General features: G+C 39.8%; 1 protein-coding gene across 1 annotated transcript in view; it reads left to right on the top strand.

Moving 5' to 3' along the window:
* COLEC10 (collectin subfamily member 10) overlaps positions 1-11,183 on the top strand; it is a 40,580-nt gene extending 29,397 nt beyond the window's left edge. The window contains exons 4-6 of the mRNA XM_007451675.1: positions 7,023-7,076; positions 8,680-8,775; positions 10,651-11,183. Of these exons, the coding sequence (XP_007451737.1) occupies positions 7,023-7,076; positions 8,680-8,775; positions 10,651-11,042 (542 nt within the window). The 3' untranslated portion in view covers positions 11,043-11,183. The remainder of the gene's footprint in view (positions 1-7,022; positions 7,077-8,679; positions 8,776-10,650) is intronic.
* The last annotated feature ends 7,299 nt before the right edge of the window (positions 11,184-18,482 follow it).

Raw genomic sequence — 18,482 nt, 5'->3', positions numbered from 1 at the left:
CTAGCTAAGAAGAACTTGAGTGGGGGAAATATTTGGTTTGGACTTAATGAGATATATCTGTGTAGTTTGCAGTTACTTCCATGTACAGTTAAGTTCTTGCTAACAGTTCCAAAGTAGGAATAACTTCCAAGAATACTCCTACCACCGACTGTGCAGATCTAGCCAAAGTCATAATGAAAAAGTGCAGGGGTAGAAGTCAGATCATCATAAGAATGTGTCCGGGGCATTCAGCCCAAGAAATGTGTCGATTGTGCAAAAGAAACAAGGCTTGAAATGTACCAGGCCAGGGTTAATCTGTGGAAAAATTTTTCAAATCTAACAGCTCAGATATGAACAAGACTTTACAGAGGTATTCTCAAAGTTGACAATATTCTTAATTTACATACATCATCAATAACAAGTTGTGAAGGTGAAAGTAACTTCTTACGTTATTAATAATAAAAATTAAATTCAGATTTCTGCTACGGGCCATGAGGGATTCACCTGCGTTAATCCTTCTGCTAAGCATGACTAGTTGAGTCAAAAAATAAATAAAACCATATTTGAAGGCATGAGAGGGCAACCAAATTGAAAAAGACTTTAGGGGAGCCACGCTAAGGTAAGCTCTACATCCTGTGCTAATTTTCCACATTTACCAATTCATACTTGAGGCAGCATTAAGAGACTAAGAGGCTTGAGCAGAAAGCTGCTCAAACCGAATTGGGAATTCAAGGCCTGCCAGAGATGAGTAGCCCCGGAAATGCCACTCTTTTTCTCATTTCAAAAACAAAAATTTCCGGTTAGAATTCCAGGAATTCTGAAAAAACATTTAATTAAACATATGCCTATTCGTGTTAAAAAAATGTAGCAAACTAGAAATAGAGGGAAACATTTAATATGAAAAGAATGTCAACAACAACAGAAACCTATTTAAAAATCATAGTTGGTAGCGAAATATTGAACACTTCTCTCCTGATATTGGAAATGAGATGAGCATAGCCTTCATCACCAAGTCTAATCAGCAATTATACTCCAATAAAGATGTTAGAAAAGAAAAAAACATTATATTATAGAGGAGGTGCCAGCCAGAGCAAAAATGCAAGAACAAGAGATAAGAAGCTTAATAACTGGAAATGAAGAAGAGGGTGATTATTTCCTGACGACATGATAACATACCCAGAAAATACAAAAGAATCTACAGATCAGCTATTTGTATTAAGTTTTTTAGACAGCTTAACTTATAAAAATCAATTTTGTTTCTAAATACTAGAACCAATTTTAAAAACTGAAATTAAAAAGATTCCATTTATTATAGCATCAAAATGGTCAAATATCTAGGAATAAATCCAACAAAAGAGGCATAAGCTCTCTACGACAAACACCACATGTTGATAATGAGAGGAATTAAAGAATATCTAAGGAGATGGAGGTAAAGCTACATTCATAGATTGGCTGACTCAGTATTGTTAAGATGATCAGTATTAATAAGATGATCCTCAAATTGATCAATAGATTCAGTGCTATTTCAGTTAACATCCCAGAAGTAGTTATCTTGGAATAAGATAATCCAATTCAAAATTTATATGCAAATGAAAAGGACCGTGAATACCCAAAGACGATCTTGAAAAATAAAAACAAAAGTGAAAGCTTTAAATTACTGCATTTAAATATTTATTATAAAGTTAAACAATTAAGATGGTATTGATTTAGTGCAGAGACAAATAGACCAATGGAAATGAATACAGCATGCAGAAACAGACCCCAAACTTGAATTATGCAAAGATGATTTTTTTTTTTGAAATGGGAAATGATGCACCTATCAATAGGACAATGGATGTATATGAATGCAGCCAAACATATGCAGCACATAATATATGAAAAAAAAGAATTATAGAAGTACAAAATTCTTTTATTAAAATTTTATGATTTTTAGTGAATTTTGTAATGTGGTACTTTTAAAATTTAGTGACTTAGTTTTCTTTTCTTATAACAAGGATTCATTTTTATAAGTACTTTGTCATTTGTAATTTAGTATTTTTTTAAAGAAGTCTCCTCAAATTGTACAAGCTTCAGATAAAAATACATCATGAATCTGCTCCTGGCTCTATCAGCTTCATTTAACAAATGGTTAAAGGGAGGGAAAGGTGTAGCCAGGGTGTGGGATGTTGGACTTCAAGATTTCTGAGATGCAACCAAGTTAAATAAGGTTAAGATCTCAAGTATTGCCCTAGAGATGAGCAGAAGTAGAGTGGGAGGCTAAGTCATTGCCACAAACACGTCCGGAATTCAAGGCCTTCATTAATTATTCTAGATGTTGCACATTCCTAGATTTAGATGTGCCAAATCTAGATGAGACTCCAACCAGGAGGGTTGAAGTTCATGATCTTGAGCCTAGTCTCAATCCTTTCATAGAATAAGACTAGGTAATTTTGGAAGGAAGGGTGGTAGACGACAGAGTCAAGGGGTAGGATCAAAAGTTTTCGTATGATTTTCTGAGCCTTTAAGGATGGATGAACTTCCAAAAATTGGAGAAGTAACAGTCTGGAACAGATAGGGTTAACTAACCTTATCTTCTTCGGGCAATTCCTTATTCAAACTCAGTTGCCTATACACCTAGTGCACACCTCCATCACTTTATTATCGTCATGGCTTATTAGGTTGTCTGTTTCATCCAATACACTGTGGATTTCTGGAGGAAACAAATGAACAAAAGCTGTATCAGGTCTCTTTGTTTAAAGTGTATGTGAGGATGCTGCTTTTTAACCATTTTATTCTAATGTCTACTATACAGTAGAAACTTTCTAAATGTTTGTTGCTTTAAGGATGAAAAAATAAATGATATACATTATTTCCTATGATGTGACCTTCTTTTCTACTCTTTATTTCTAAGTACCACTTTCCCTTAACATCAGTTTTCACCATTGGTTAAGATTTTTTTCTCCTCCAGAGCTATGTCATGTCCTGGAATTTCAAATATATGAGCGTGTCCTGGAATTTCAAAAAGAAAAAAAAATGGAGGTTCAGTGCTCTGGCTCACCTGGGTTAATTTCATTTTTAATCTGAACTTTGAAATTTGTTGTTCTCATTTTGTCATTGGTCCTTCTAAATTTTTCTCTGACTTAGATGAATCTCAGCTTTCTGGGCTGACCTTAATGTTGTCACTTGAATGGATAAGGTAGCTTTCTGGATGTCAATATTTCATTTCAGGAATAGGAAATGATGATTTAGTATAGGTAAATTCCATCTCACGACAAAATAGATGCTTTTACTTAAGGTTAATAATCTTTTTTACAGTGAAAGTATTATGGTGCTTGTTTGTTTAAATGCAACCTCTAATTCTTCAACGTTAAGACAGTTAACAGAGAGGTGTTCTCGCTTATGGGTCAAAAATAAATTTTTGTGTATGCTTTAAACCAGATTTCGTTTTGGGGAAGTAGACACTGTGAGCTCACATTCACCATGAATTGGCTAAGTACTTGGCATGCTTTCCTTTACCATAACTCTGATTTAGGGGGCAGAAGCTAACACTTGTTGAACATCCTCGGGGCATCAAGCACAGACCTAATCCCATGATAACGTTATCTAATTTATCCTTCTTAATGATCTTATGACTTAAGGTACCACTATTCCACTTTAAAAATGAAAGAAATGGAGGCTTAAAGGAATTAAGAAACCTGTCCATGTTTAACTATTAAATGGCATAGTCAAGATTCAAGCCCTGGTTTTTCAGACTTCCATGGATTTTCATTCCACCACACTGCATTGACTTTCCCATCTGTTAAAAAACAGGAAAGGAATTCATGTCAAAATACTGGAAAGTAGTCACAGTGCTTACATCTTCTCAGAAAAAAAAAAAAATCCACGTATCAATTCAAGTATCTATTTCCCACATTAAAATCCAGTTAAAGGCTCCTGCTTTAATGAATCTTTCCCTCCTCTGATCCACAGCCGTCTTTACCTTCTCTGAAAACCTACCAGGCAATTCCTTTATTTCATTCTGTATTGTAGACAATGGTGCTAATGTCTCATCTCCTTGGTCTCTCATGTGCGCTTTGTTTTCCTTAAAAACCTATTTTTTTGGCCGTGCTGCGCGGCTTGCAGGATCTTCGTTCCCTGACAAGGGATTGAACCCGTACCCTCGGCAGTGAAAGAGTCCCAGCCACTGGATGGCCACCCTACTCTGATCCACAGCCGTCTTTACCTTCTCTGAAAACCTACCAGGCAATTCCTTTATTTCATTCTGTATTGTAGACAATGGTGCTAATGTCTCATCTCCTTGGTCTCTCATGTGCGCTTTGTTTTCCTTAAAAACCTATTTTTTTGGCCGTGCTGCGCGGCTTGCAGGATCTTCGTTCCCTGACAAGGGATTGAACCCGTACCCTCGGCAGTGAAAGAGTCCCAGCCACTGGATGGCCAGGGAAGTCCCCCCAAACCTATCATTTTCTAAAGCAAATACTCAATGTATGCTTTTTTTTAAAATATTCATTATGGGGCTTAGACCAGAACTAGGGTCATAGCAGAACTAGAATCAATTTTCAACCTATGTTGAATTGAGAGGATTCACATATAAAGAAAATAAACGATTTTTAATTAAAATATTAAGCCATATTCATATGAACTTTCAAGTCCATATTGCTTTTGGTGATGATAGGATTGATATTCCTTTCAACTTTTTATAACGTTTTTTGAAGACTTGGCTTCCCTTCATTAAGTCATTGGTTAAGTTATTTGAAAAACACCATGAATTAGGGAGTCAGAAGTGGTTGGGTTTCAATACCAGCACTGCTATTGAATTGCTGGATGTCCTTGAGCAATTTATTTTGCCTCTCTGATCTTCAGTATCTTCAGCTGTAGAATAAATATAATGATAGTACCTAGCTCATTGGATTTAATATGATAATACCTATAAAGTATCTAACTTGACAAATGATTGGCACTCAGCAAGTATATATTCCTTTTCTTCCATTAACATACTCTCAAAATCTAGTCTTATCTTTTCCAGTTTACATATAAGGGAAATGAGTAGTTTGCAGGACACAGCTTAGGTGTGTCCAGATCAATCTTCCTCATCAGGGTGCTCAGTATATTTTTATGCTTCTTTCCCAACTGTACCTCTGCTGTACATTGTTTCCTCTGTTGCTCCCACCTTCACCTGCTGAAGCTCCAATGCCACCTCCTCAGGAGAGCCTTCCTTCATTCTTCCAGCTAGGGCACTACCTCTTCCAACTCCCTTCTGCATTGGACAGAGTATGTTATCTCTCTTCATGGTCTTTCTTATAATACTTATCACATTCCATTGTCATAGATTTCACCATTGTCTCATTTCATCCAAGTACAAGTTCTGAGGCATTCCCCAGCATACTTAAAACTACATTTGGGTTTCAAGGACTCCCCTCCTTTTGTCTGGGGAGCTCTGGCATCACTGTAAAGAAAAGTGTCCACATGGGTCAATTTGGAAAGGCTCAGCAAATCCTGGGGGCCCTGGCAGGCACGCTTTTCTGCATGATCAGTGGCCAATATGTACAGGAATGAAAAGCAGTCAGCAGACAGTGATGAAAGGGTAGCTAGTGGGCAGGCAACATGGGGAACCCTTTGGGTTTTAGAGTGGCTCCCAGGTTTTCCCTTTTGCTGGGAAAGGAAGGGGTTAGGCAGAACCTCAATGCTGACCCCATTGCCCCTTACATTGCCCCCTCGGTCATATACCCAATTCCTGGCCACATCATTATCCTACAAGAGTAAGCCTCATACTCTTCTCTAGCCTGGATGACCTTCATCCTGTATTCATCCCCCTGAATTCTTTCTTATTCTATTTCCAGATCACCGTTGAAGCATAAACTCTATTTTACTTCTATCAGGGTCTTCTCTTTTGAGAAGAGTACTTCAGGACCCCAAACTTCAGGCAAACGTTTCCTCTTATAAATCAAAAGCTTTTGCTTTCAATTATTGTGCCTGATGTGGGCTTCAAGAGCTTATTTTGAAGTGGAAAAAATTCAACATTTTTTTTTCTCTCTTCTTCTTCTAATTCTGATTCTCTGAAAACTGTTTTGTGGATGTCTCTGACTGAATAAGAAAAGGGTCAAATACAAAAAAGAGCAGAGAGGAAAATTATCAAGGTTGATATGTCGGTATAATATTTTTGACACAACTTTAAATTATGGATATTTGCACACATCACATCTCTTCCAAAAAGCATAAACTCTTTCAAGCCAGATGTTTAATCTTGTCTCTCTTTATACCCTTTCAAAGTACCAAGCAAGTCTTTTGTCTTGCATAGAGTAAGTAAATAGTAAGTATTTGTTGAATTAAATTGAAAAAGCGCGATACGTGTTTTTGAAAATCCAAGGGCGAAGCCACATGGAAGAACTTGGGGGCATAATAAATACACAGACACTGTGTAGTGCTAATCAGTTGATCCAGATATGTAAAACAATGGCACTTTTTAAATTAAAAACATGCAGAATATTGTCTTAGCTTTGCCCAGAAGGCCACATTATAAAAACATGTTAGTAAGATCAGTGACACAAACTTAAACGTTTATACATCCAACTGGAATTCTGCATTCCATCTAATTAAACTATGACTTGTTTGATTTGTTGTACCTGTACAGCCAACTCAAAATCAAATTATTTTTATAAAACCAAGGAATATTTGTTGGAGATATTGCAATGAATTTTAAAACCTCTTTCCTGTTATTTTAGGTGTATAAGATATTGTCTGCCTGAAATAATTCTATTTCATTAGATTTTATGTGTTCTATTCTATTCATCAATAACACTGTTTTGGGCTTCCCTGGTGGCGCAGTGCTTGAGAGTCCGCCTGCCGATGCAGGAGACGCGGGTTCGTGCCCCGTTTCGGGAAGATCCCACATGCCGCGGAGCGGCTGGGCCCGTGAGCCATGGCCATTGAGCCTGCGCGTCCGGAGCCTGTGCTCCGCAAATGGGAGAGGCCACAACAGTGAGAGGCCCGCATAACGCAAAGAAAAAAAAAAAAAAATAACACTGTTTTATTTAGTTGTTCTTTTCATGGCTATTGTTTTCCTTCAGGTGACAAAGGAGAAAAGGGTTTGCCTGGGATACCTGGAGGAAAAGGCAAAGCAGGTATAATATACTTAGTTTTTCTTCTTAATTTTTAGCATCATTCCAAATCTATTCATCTTAAAAATGAATATAGTTTGTAGAAAAACAATAGTCTTTTCAGTGGGATTAACCTCATTTTCCCTGGGCCAGAAGAAAGGGAAGAATGAAAATTTCCTCTCTATCTGCTGGTGACTTTCCAAGCCTCTGGGGAAGGGGAGGATGGTGCATTCCACCCCTCCCATGCTTACCATGAGGCAGCAAACCCAGCACATCAGGAAGCAGCCCTCATTCTCCGAGACCAGGAGGAAAATCCACGAGGGTCACAACAATTGGACCAGCACGTCTTACATTCCACCAACATCTCAGCCAAATACTGGCCAAGCAGTTTGCCAGCAGCAAACTGGCCTGATCCAGTGAGGCCCTGTGGTTACAGAACATGCCTCAGTGGCCGGGGAGCTTCTCCCTGATGCTGAAATAGGGGTCTATTTCCAGCGCTTGATGCAAGGAAAAACGTGGCTTGTTCTTGGTGAGCTTCAATTATTTCTATCCGTAAAGGTGTAGTGCAGACTAATTCTAAGAGCTCTTTTAACTTCCTTAATATTTAACTGTGAATGTGGATAAATAAAGCCACAGATATTTTTTTTTTCCTTTGGCTAATAGAATTCATTTTGCTTTTCAACAACCAAAGAAACAAAGCAAATGGAAATGTTGACATGAAGCAGCCATTAAATAGGAAAAGAGAATCATTTGAAATTTTTTTAACTTTTTATTTTATATGGGAGTATAGTTGATTAACAATGTGTTAGTTTCAGGTGTGCAGCAAAGTGATTCAGTTATACATATACACGTGTCTATTCTTTTTCACATTCTTTTCCCATTTAGGTTGTTACATAATATTGAGCAGAGTTCCCTGTGCTATACAGCAGGCCCTTGTTGGTTATCTGGGAATCATTTGAATTTTACATCATTTTCCTTACAATTCTTTCTCTGCCGCATTACCAGTAGGTAATTGAAAAGGTAAATGAGCAAAGGGGAATTAACGGCAGAAGTTAAAATCATAGTTAATCCACAAGTGGAACAACTGACTCTTGAAATTGTAAGATAGATCTATTCACAAGATTTAAACTTAGTCCTTGAAACATTAAGCTATACTCCAAATGGAATCAGAATTAACATTTATTTCATCGTGAAAGTTTTCTCTTGTCTTGGCAGAGTTGTGTGAGCCAGTGAACAATGCAGTAACAGAAGAGAAGACTGGCTAGAAATATGTTTTTTAAAAGCTGTAAAGGTTTTATTCTGAGACTGGTAGGTTCTGTGTTCAACAAAAATGACAAATGGTCCACAATATGTGTACAGTGGTTAGTCGTATTTACTGTTCTTTTAAAAAATCTGGTTTAGAACTGTGTTTTAACTAATTTAAAATATTTAAAAAGATATTTTCTGAATTCCTGAAGACAAGGTATATCAGAAACCCTGTCTTAAATAAAAGACGAAAAGCATAGCCGTTCACAGAGAGACGTAGCCAGACTAGAAAAAGACAGTAAATATTGGGAAGAGAGCAATTGCTCTTTTCAACCAGTCTGCTTGTGCTTCAACATAAATTCACAGCTTTGTCATTTAAAAGGGACTGTCTGTGATTGCGGAAGATACCGAAAAGTTGTTGGACAACTGGATATCAGTGTGGCTCGCCTCAAGGCGTCGATGAAGTTTGTCAAGAATGGTGAGTCTCTTCTGTTGCTTTGTACTATTTATCCATGGATTTATCTCTTTCAATCCTGCAGTTCCAACATCCCTAGCAGGAAATAACTTTGGGCAAAGGCCTACTGAGACAGTGTCAACAGTTTAAAGGTCTCTCAAAATCCTAATTATCCACTCACTCTAGGACACTTTTGGTCCACTTCCTGTGGACATACATATGTGCGTTCCTATGGGTAGAAAAGGGTGCTTTAGTGAGAGAGGGGAATGAAGAAGAGGCAGAGCTTAAGGCTAGCTGGGCCTTAAGAGAAAACGGGCCCAGCTTTCAAACAGCCAGAATCTCAGAAGATAAAAGTAATAATAAAAACAAGAGCTACTTTCTTGAGTACTTGGAATAATACTAATTTTTATGATTAGACCGAAGCTTAGAGAGGTTACCTTACCCATAGGTACAAGCTAATGAACAGTGGAGCACAGATCTGAACCCAGGTTTCATGACTCCTCTACCCTCAGTGCAAATCAATAGGAACATTATGCATTTCGCTAAATTGTGCACTTTTCCATATCAGTCATTTTTGTTTTCCCTTGTATTTCCCTATTAAAGTTCTCAATAAAGCCCTTAAAGTGGGGCTTCTGTGCCCTCTCCTGAGACAGTATGAATGAGAGAACTGTTTTAGTTACTGTTACGGTTGGTTTCACTTTGTTGTACTTTTATTTATTATAATCCAGCCATATTTATTGTACAATACTGGAGGCACGCAGTTGCCATCTTGTGTCCATTCTCGTCGTGTAATACTAAAGGCATAGGAAATGTTTGATATGAACTAACCCTCAGTTATAACTCTGGTTATAACCTATACAGAAGATGCTGCGTCTGACGTGACTTGGACCTTAATGAATAAACCAGACCCCAGAGGTTCAACATAGCACAGTAGTCCTTAACAGTTGAGTGCTCATAGATTTATTTGTAAATTTTAACTTATAGACCCTAAAAAGATGCATGTAGATGCCCCCATAGGCCAAAACGTACATAGCATATTATGAGCTCAGGATGATTCTGAGTCCCCAATTCTGTCCTGAATCTTACTCAGAAGTTCAGTCTACTTGACGTACCTGGAGTGAAGTATAGACCATCTATCTCAATTGATGTATATGTTCACAATCTAGGAATCTGGCCCATAGGGACAAACTTCTGAGTTATTTCCATATCAGTCCAATAAGTCTTTACCACCCCCTAACGCTGTTCCAGGCCCTGAGGCTACAGAGTGGCAAAGACATGGTCACTGGCCTCAAGATGCTCACAGTTCAATAGAAGAGACACACAAACAACTAGACTAGAATGTGTCAAGTGCCGTGAAGTGAAAGGGACAATGGAAACATAGAGGAGAATGCACAGGAGTGCTCACGTCTGCCCAGGAGCATTGAAAAGGCTCTTATAGGAGAGAACACTTCCACTAAGATCTAAAGGACGGGTAGGAATTTGCCGGAGAAAGCAGTAAGAAGACCTTCCAGGCATGAAAGGTACGGAAGTGGAAGAGAGAAGGTCATGCTCATGGAACTGTAAGTGTGGCAAAAGCATAAACTAGGAGGGGAAAAATTGTCTGAGATGAGCTGCATGGTGACATTCATATAACACATCTTTGTCAAAATAGCTCTCTGCTTCACATTGTGAGGGAAGTGAAGGAGAAAAAGACAAGGGAGGGCCAATGACAGGAGTTTGTTCCCCATTTGACAGCTAGAAAGGTGGAGAAAGTATTGAACCAGTGCCCACCTCATGATAGGGTCTTGGAAAAGAATTTTAAGCGTCGAATAAATGAATTTAAATTAGCAAGTATTTGATACTTAGCGTTTCTCTTTTTGACACACATGTAATCACGTTCTTCTCTTCCTTCCTGCAAAGTCATAGCCGGGATTAGGGAAACCGAAGAGAAATTCTACTACATCGTTCAGGAGGAGAAAAACTACAGGGAATCCCTGACCCACTGCCGGATCCGGGGTGGAACGCTAGCCATGCCGAAGGACGAAGCTGCCAACATGCTCCTGGCAGACTACGTCTCCAAGAGTGGCTTCTTCCGGGTGTTCATCGGGGTGAATGACCTTGAGAGAGAGGGCCAGTATGTGTTCACGGACAACACTCCACTGCAGAACTACAGCAACTGGAAGGAGGGTGAGCCCAGCGACCCCTACGGCCACGAGGACTGTGTGGAAATGCTGAGTTCAGGCAGGTGGAATGACACAGAGTGCCGTCTTACCATGTACTTTGTCTGTGAGTTTGTCAAGAAGAAAAAGTAACTTCCCTCTTGCTGCACATTTGTCATTTCCCTGTGACTACCATGGCAGTTATTTTTATCCATCTTTTTCTGTCTAATTACACTAAATTCATTCTGACTCAAGGCAAGTGTGAAATGCTAGACTGAGGTTTGGAATCTCCATTGCCCTGCTCGCCCATGACGATTTTGAACATTTTCATACACGGTATGTTACTGAGCCATAAGCTCACCAGGTTATGGGTCCCAAGAGAGAGCCTGAATTACTAGCTGTGCAGGAGGTGGTTGTCTGTGTCTCAAATGAAATTCTCACTTGGCATTTGCTCTGCCACCTCTCCCTAGAGCCGTAAACCACTGTCTATCTAGCCCAGCGGATAACTGGATAGTTGGTTGGGGATGATTAGGCTCCAAGCCAGACATATGAGAGAGGCTCTTCTCTTAGGAATGTCAAGGTATTATCTGTCTTTGAACCCAAGATCCCCAATTCTTTGACCAGTCACCCATCATGGCCATAGCCACACATGCAAGGTCCTCTTCTTTGCATACACTCAGAAATACTTCAACTCTAAGCCTCTATATGAGGAACCTCTAGCCTAGTGCCCTGTTCCAGACCATACGGCATCATACAGATAACTTTTGTTCTTCTGGTTGACAGCCTTCACTTGGCCCCCTTTCTGTAGGCCCACAGGTAAATTCCAGGCCTCCAGATATTAACCCTGTGATCTGAGGAAAAGGGAGCTCTAGAAATTGAAAAGAAAAAAAGAAAAGGTTAGCTCCCACACAATATTATTTATAATCCTCCTGCTCAATTGCCCCCTTTATTAATATGGCTCCATTTGTCCTCATCTTAAGTTTACCCATAGCAACTTTTCTCCCCTTGGGCATGGAGAATGAAGGAAAGGGTTTGTGAAGCCTTCAGAAAACTCTAGAAGCTTCAGGGTGCTACCAACACCAAGTCTCTAAGACCCTTCTCTGCCTCTAATATATCATGCATGGTGACATTCTGTGGGAGGCCCTTTATTCTCTGCAACTGTATGTTGTAAAAATCTCACATCAGTGATGCCTTCAAGTACTTTCAGGTACATCACAAGAATGTGTCAAGTGTGGAGTTTGGAACATGCCTGAGACTCACATTTACTAAGCTGGTAAAATTCTACTTTGAACTGCAGATCAAACCTCAAAGCAGCTCTAAATTGAAATTTAAAAATAAAAGTTCAACAAAACCCTAGATTATCCCCTTATAAACTGCTGCTCCAGTTATAGTTTGTGACATATAATTAGACGTTTAAAATGCTGGCAAAACAGTTAATGAAGTAAGAGAAACAGATCAACAACGTATGTTCACCTTAAACCACCTGTCTATGATTTCAACCATGACTAACTGGTTATGAGATAGGACTTAATTAGGTTATTTCTGTGAGTTTATCGAGGGTCACAAACTCAGGTTCTACAGAGGCCATACAGATGACATAAATAAATGAGGTGGAGCAGGTGGGGATCCTGGTACACTGAACACAGCTTGCCCTCCCAGAGGAACAGCTGCTCCCCAGGCACTGCTGTTTTTGCCATGGAGGACCCGATGTTGCTACATGTTCTGATATTTAAGAGAAGTCAGAAAGCTGGCACTTTATAAGGTACCTTTATATTTTTAAATGTTGGCAACCAATCAATTCTTAATCCACATTCTAAATCATACAAAGCAGTCTGCTAGCCAAAATTGTGGCCTTTCCACTTCTCACCTCTGGGGAAAAGTTCTGAAGGTTCTAACTGTGTAGGATGTCATTAGGGCACAGTGACATCAAAGTCAAGATCTCCCATTTATACCTCATTCAGTTCAGCTCATAACAGGACTTCAGTCAATGCTTGCCAGTTCCTCAGGTTAATAGATTAGTTACTAATTCAGACTTCTGAGAATGTGGCATATTTTGAATACAGTGCAGTTAAATCAAAATTACAAAGCAGGCTTCCCTGGTGGCGCAGTGGTTGAGAGTCCGCCTGCCGATGCAGGGGTACCCGGGTTCGTGCCCCAGTCCAGGAAGATCCCACATGCCGCGGAGCGGCTGGGCCCGTGAGCCATGGCCGCTGAGCCTGCGCGTCTGGAGGCTGTGCTCCGCAACGGGAGAGGCCACAACAGTGAGAGGCCCGCGTACCGCAAAAAAAAAAAAAAAAAAAAAAATTACAAAGCAGGACACCATATCAAATTCAGTATCCTGGGGTAGAATGCCAGCCAAGAGCTTGAGGAACAAGAATCTAGAAGCACTTAGAGGAAAAGAAAGGGATTAGAAAAGAGGAGAGAGGGAACAGACAGTAAACATTGCCTATGGGCAGCTCACACTGGGATCCATATTCAGATTTGTTCTAAGCCCCCCAAGTATGAATATTAATTGTGTGTACCATCCATGCTATTCTAATTTCTATTATGATTATTATAATAATAACAACATTTCTCTCAATGACTCATCGTTGCTGCCAGTGCTTCCAAGAGAAGATGACAGAGTTTCAGAGATAGGATTCATCCTGAGACCTTGCCTGGGAGAAATTTTGAAGGCACCACACACTTAATTAGATTTGCTATAAAACTTACTTTGTGCTTTACAAAATAAGTGTCTTCACATAACATTTTCCATGTGATCCTGATAAACTCTGTGAAGTATGAAGGGCAGACGTTTTTACTGCCATCTTTCCAATGAGAATACTGAGGTCCAAAGAAGCTAAGCAGTTTACCAAAATCAACTCATCTGAAAGAAAAGCAGGATTTCAGTCTGCTGATTGAAACTGTCAATCCAGTGTTCCCTCCAGCCTATGTGTTTTGCTTTTATATTGAATGGAATTTCATCCACGATTCTCTTGTGGTAACAGGGGCTCAAATAATCTCTCTTGATTACTTTCCAAAGTTACAGATTAGGGTTAATTAATAGAAATGCTGGGGATTCAGAAACTTGCCTTACAAATATGGTACTCACTGGTTTCTTTTAAAATTCAGGAATGTCTACACATGTCCTTAATGTTGAGGAGGTGATTTAGTGCAGTGTCACTACAGTTTTGCAAATAGCTACAGATTTAGGGAAAGCAAGGCAGATATAGTAAAATTAAGATTTGCCAAAACTAAAAGTGAGCAAGTAATTATTTGCCCCATAAGAGAATAAAGTAGATAATTCCCTTAAATAATTAGCATTTAAAATCAATTTCATTCTCAAAAGTTAAATGTATATTCAGCTTTTCAGGGACATATCTGGGCACTTCCCAAGGATGACATAAAGGTTCCAGGGGAAGAAAATTTAAAATTTATTCACAATTGCACAATGCTGCCTTTTCAAAGCAACACACTCTATAGCCAGACAAGAAGAAATATGTCCAGAGTCATTGCCCAAACACTGTAGAAAGGTATACATCCTGTGTTGAGAGAAATATTAACAAACATTGATTACACTTTGGACAACTCACCCATAAAAACGACTGCCATTAAAGAAAATGTATTTTTTCCTTCTTAGATGTATGAGCTTCTTTGATTGTTATTGACCAGTTAATTTTCAGCTCTCTGGATTGCATACCTGGAGACCATAAGATGTCTGTGGAATAGGAAAGGTTAACTAAATAGCAGCACCCACTGCATTTGCCACAGATGTGGTATACATACATTGTTTTTCTATATAGGGCTTTCTTTTACTGCGCTCCTAACAGGTGGTCACACAGTCCATATTTGAAGGTTTTGGGTAATTTTCTAACCCCATTAGATAGTTTTTCCTTACAGTGAAATAAAATATGCTGTCTCTAATTTCCATCTACGTCCTTGTTCTCCCTTCTGCTGTTCATAACTTTGAGAGGTCTGACCCTGAGACCAGCTGGATCAGCCTCTAAATGAAAGTACAAGTCAGGGCAGGGAGAACTGTGCTCACTGCGGCACTGGTTACTAAGGTGGATACCCAGTTTTGTTTTTTTGTTTTCTTTGGCGGGGCGGGGTTCGCGGGCCTCTCACCATTGTGGCCTCTCCCGTTGCGGAGCACAGCCTCCAGACGCGCAGGCTCAGCGGCCATGGCTCACGGGCCCAGCCGCTCCGCGGCATGTGGGATCTTCCCGGATCGGGGCACGAACCCGCGTCCCCTGAATCGGCAGGCGGACTCTCAACCACTGTGCCACCAGGGAAGCCCGATACCCAGTTTTGTACATTTCTCTAACCCTATATGGTATGCCCCACTCCCAGTGAATTCAAATTTTGTTGGTGAGGCCTTAGAGGCACAGATATAGAGTAGAACTGGGATTGAAAGTCATGTGGGGCATCTCAATTATAAATAATCTGTTTATTAGGAGTGGGTATTCAGTGGAGAGGGTTCAGCCCTAAGGGAGGAGGCTGTTAAGAGGTTGATGGTTTGGTAAGACCTGACTGAGAGGGTTCAGGGCAGGTGTCCAGTGCCAGTGGGATGAAGGCCAAGTCAGAGACCAGGTTCATGAAACTGACGTGGCAAACAATTGGCTTAGGTGCCTAGTAGAGCTCACTAACTCATTAATTCATCAAATGAACTTATGGAGCAGTTACCATGTGATGAGGGCTGGAGACACAATGGAAAAGAAGACAGATCAGACTTCTAGCCTCATGAACAGAGCTGTCCTTCGGCCCATTGAACATCGAGGTTACCACACTGAAGCCCAAGAGTTAATCCACTGTCATGGATGGAATATATAAAACTATTCTATTTTTATTCCTACTTCCTCTTCAACACAACGCCTCTTCAAAATTATACTGAAATAGGTTGGACAAAGAGAATTTTTTTTTTTGTAAAAGTACAACGTTACCATTTCTTGAAGAGCAACATTGACACATCTCTTCAAATACATTTATAAATTCCTGTAGGCTGGCTAATTTTGATGTGAACAAGAAGTTCTCATGTGGTTGTGTATACTCACCCACACTGCTACCTCACAAGACAGAATATATCCTTGTGATTGTGCACGGATGAGCGTTAACACTTGGTAAATATTCCTCCACATTATCTTTTTCTGGTGACCTACAGCTGACATTCAGTGAAACCCCGATTTCCCACAGACTGTCACTTTCATACTAAAATAAAGACAGGTAGGGAGAAGGGGGAAGGGAATCAGAATTTTACAATTTATTAAAATGTGAGCACAGCAACCTTAAATTAATCACCATGCTGGCATCTGCAGCTGGGAAATAATGCAGATTCATGTGTGTCCACACAGTTTTAAAGGTGTGTAATGCTTTGGCCTATGTGTTTTTCATTTTAGAACCCTTAAACAGATGAATTTATCAAGAGGTAAGTCTTATCCTTTGTACAAACTGGATTGGTGGGCTTCTGGGGGAGGTGACAGAGATGAGGATTGTCTACAACCCACCCCTCGATATATTGATAGAACGTCAGTCGGGAAGAATACTCATAAGCTCTGCCATGATATGTGAAAAACCAAGGCAGGCACAGAAATTTCCTAAGTCTTGAGAAAATGAGGTAAGTGGAGACATAATTGCAAAACACATTCAATTTACATCCAATAAAGTCTAGGTGAATATCTTTACTAAGTGTAGTGCACATAATAGACAACTGTGGAAGACTCTTTCCTAGGAGATCACAATTTCATATGGATATTTCCTGAATCAACTCAGAGAAAATGATTCTGGAGAAAGCTTACCGGGAGAAACATATGTGTTTTACAAATAGATGCTTTTTGGAAATGTTTATGGTTAAAATAATAATGTTTCAAAATATGTTTCCCCAAACTCCCTGGTTTGTCTGATCTTATCTTGGATTCTGCTGACATTGGTACTTTTCAGGGACTCAGTCTCCGGGAAGGATGAAGGATTTTTGTACAGGCACAAAATTACAATCACCACAATTCTCTCTTCCACAGAATAGGGATATTATCTTTGCCCTAAAGGACCTCAGGGCTTAAAGAATAGAGTGAACAAACATAGGAAGCTATTTCCAAGAGTTCAAAATTTTGATCTCTACATTTGAGAAAAAGGAGATCCAAAAATACATTTTGAGACACTGGAATGAAAAATCAAAAAGCACAGCTTTTAAAGAAGCTTGAAAATATTTCTTCTGCGGTTTCTAACCTTAAACAACCTTGCATGGAGATATTTTATAAAGAGTGCAGGGCACTGGGTAAATATATATGTTTGTGTCCCCATCTTTGAAAGTGTAAAAGAAAAAATACCTAAGCTCTTCTTTCCTCAGATAATCTATGTTACTGGGGACAGGATGGAGTATTACACTACTGCTCCTTTTAAAAAGTTTTGTTGTAAGTTTTGCTCATTCTTACATTTTCAAAAATTCAGTAGCTCAGTATGCACTAATGTCCAGGCCTCACTGATTCATGCCTGTATGAATTATCAAGATAGTATTTGGAGGGTGAAATTATACATGAAAAAAGGATGGGTTCCTTTGATCAACACAAACAATCCCTCAGTTCCATATGGAGAGAAATAACATGATATCTGGGCCCTGGTACGTAAACACCTTACACTGGAAATCTTTACTGTCAAACTCTCTGTAATCACTCCAGAGTGAATCAGCTATACGTATACATATATCCCCATATCCCCTCCCTCTTGTATCTCCCTCCCACCCTCCCTATCCCACCCCTCTAGGTGGTCACAAAGCACCGAGCTGATCTCCCTGTGCTATGCGGCTGCTTCCCCTTAGCTATCTATTTTACATTTGGTAGTGTATGTATGTCCAAGCCACTCTCTCACTTCGTCCCAGCTGACCCTTTCCCCTCCCTGTGTCCTCAAGTCCATTCTCTCTGTCTGCGTCTTTATTCCTGTCCTGCCCCTAAGTTCATCAGAACCAATTTTTTTTAGGTTCCATATATATGTGTTAGCATACGGTATTTGTTTTTCTTTCTGACTTACTTCACTCTGTATGACAGACTCTAGGTCCATCCCCCTCACTACAAATAACTCAATTTCGTTTCTTCTTATGGCTGAGTAATATCCATTGCATATATGTGCCACATCTTCTTTATCCATTCATCTGTTGATGGACACTTAGGTTGCTTCCATGTCCTGGCTATTGTAAATAGAGCTTCAGTGAACATTGTGGTACATGACTCTTTTTGAATTATGGTTTTCTCAGGGTATATGCCCAGTAGTGGGATTGCTGTGTCGTATGGTAGTTCTATTTTTAGTGTTTTAAAGACCCTCCATACTGTTCTCCATAGTGGCTGGATCAATTTACATTCCCACCAGCAGTGCAGGAGGGTTCCCTTTTCTCCACACCCTCTCCAGCATTTATTGTTTGTAGATTTTTTGATGATGGCCATTCTGACTGGTGTGAGGAGATACCTCATTGTAGTTTTTTGTTGTTGTTGTTGTTGTTGTTTTTGCGGTATGCTGGCCTCTCGCTGCCGTGGCCTCTCCCGTTGCGGAGCACAGGCTCCGGACCCGCAGGCTCAGCGGCCATGGCTCACGGGCCCAGCCACTCCGCGGCACGTGGAATCCTCCCGGACC

Source organism: Lipotes vexillifer, unplaced genomic scaffold, assembly GCF_000442215.2.
Source record: "Lipotes vexillifer unplaced genomic scaffold, Lipotes_vexillifer_v1.1 scaffold440, whole genome shotgun sequence".
Classification (NCBI taxonomy): Eukaryota; Metazoa; Chordata; class Mammalia; order Artiodactyla; family Lipotidae; genus Lipotes; species Lipotes vexillifer.
Note: the sequence above shows the minus strand (reverse complement) of the source record. Positions and strands in the feature narration are given on the sequence as shown.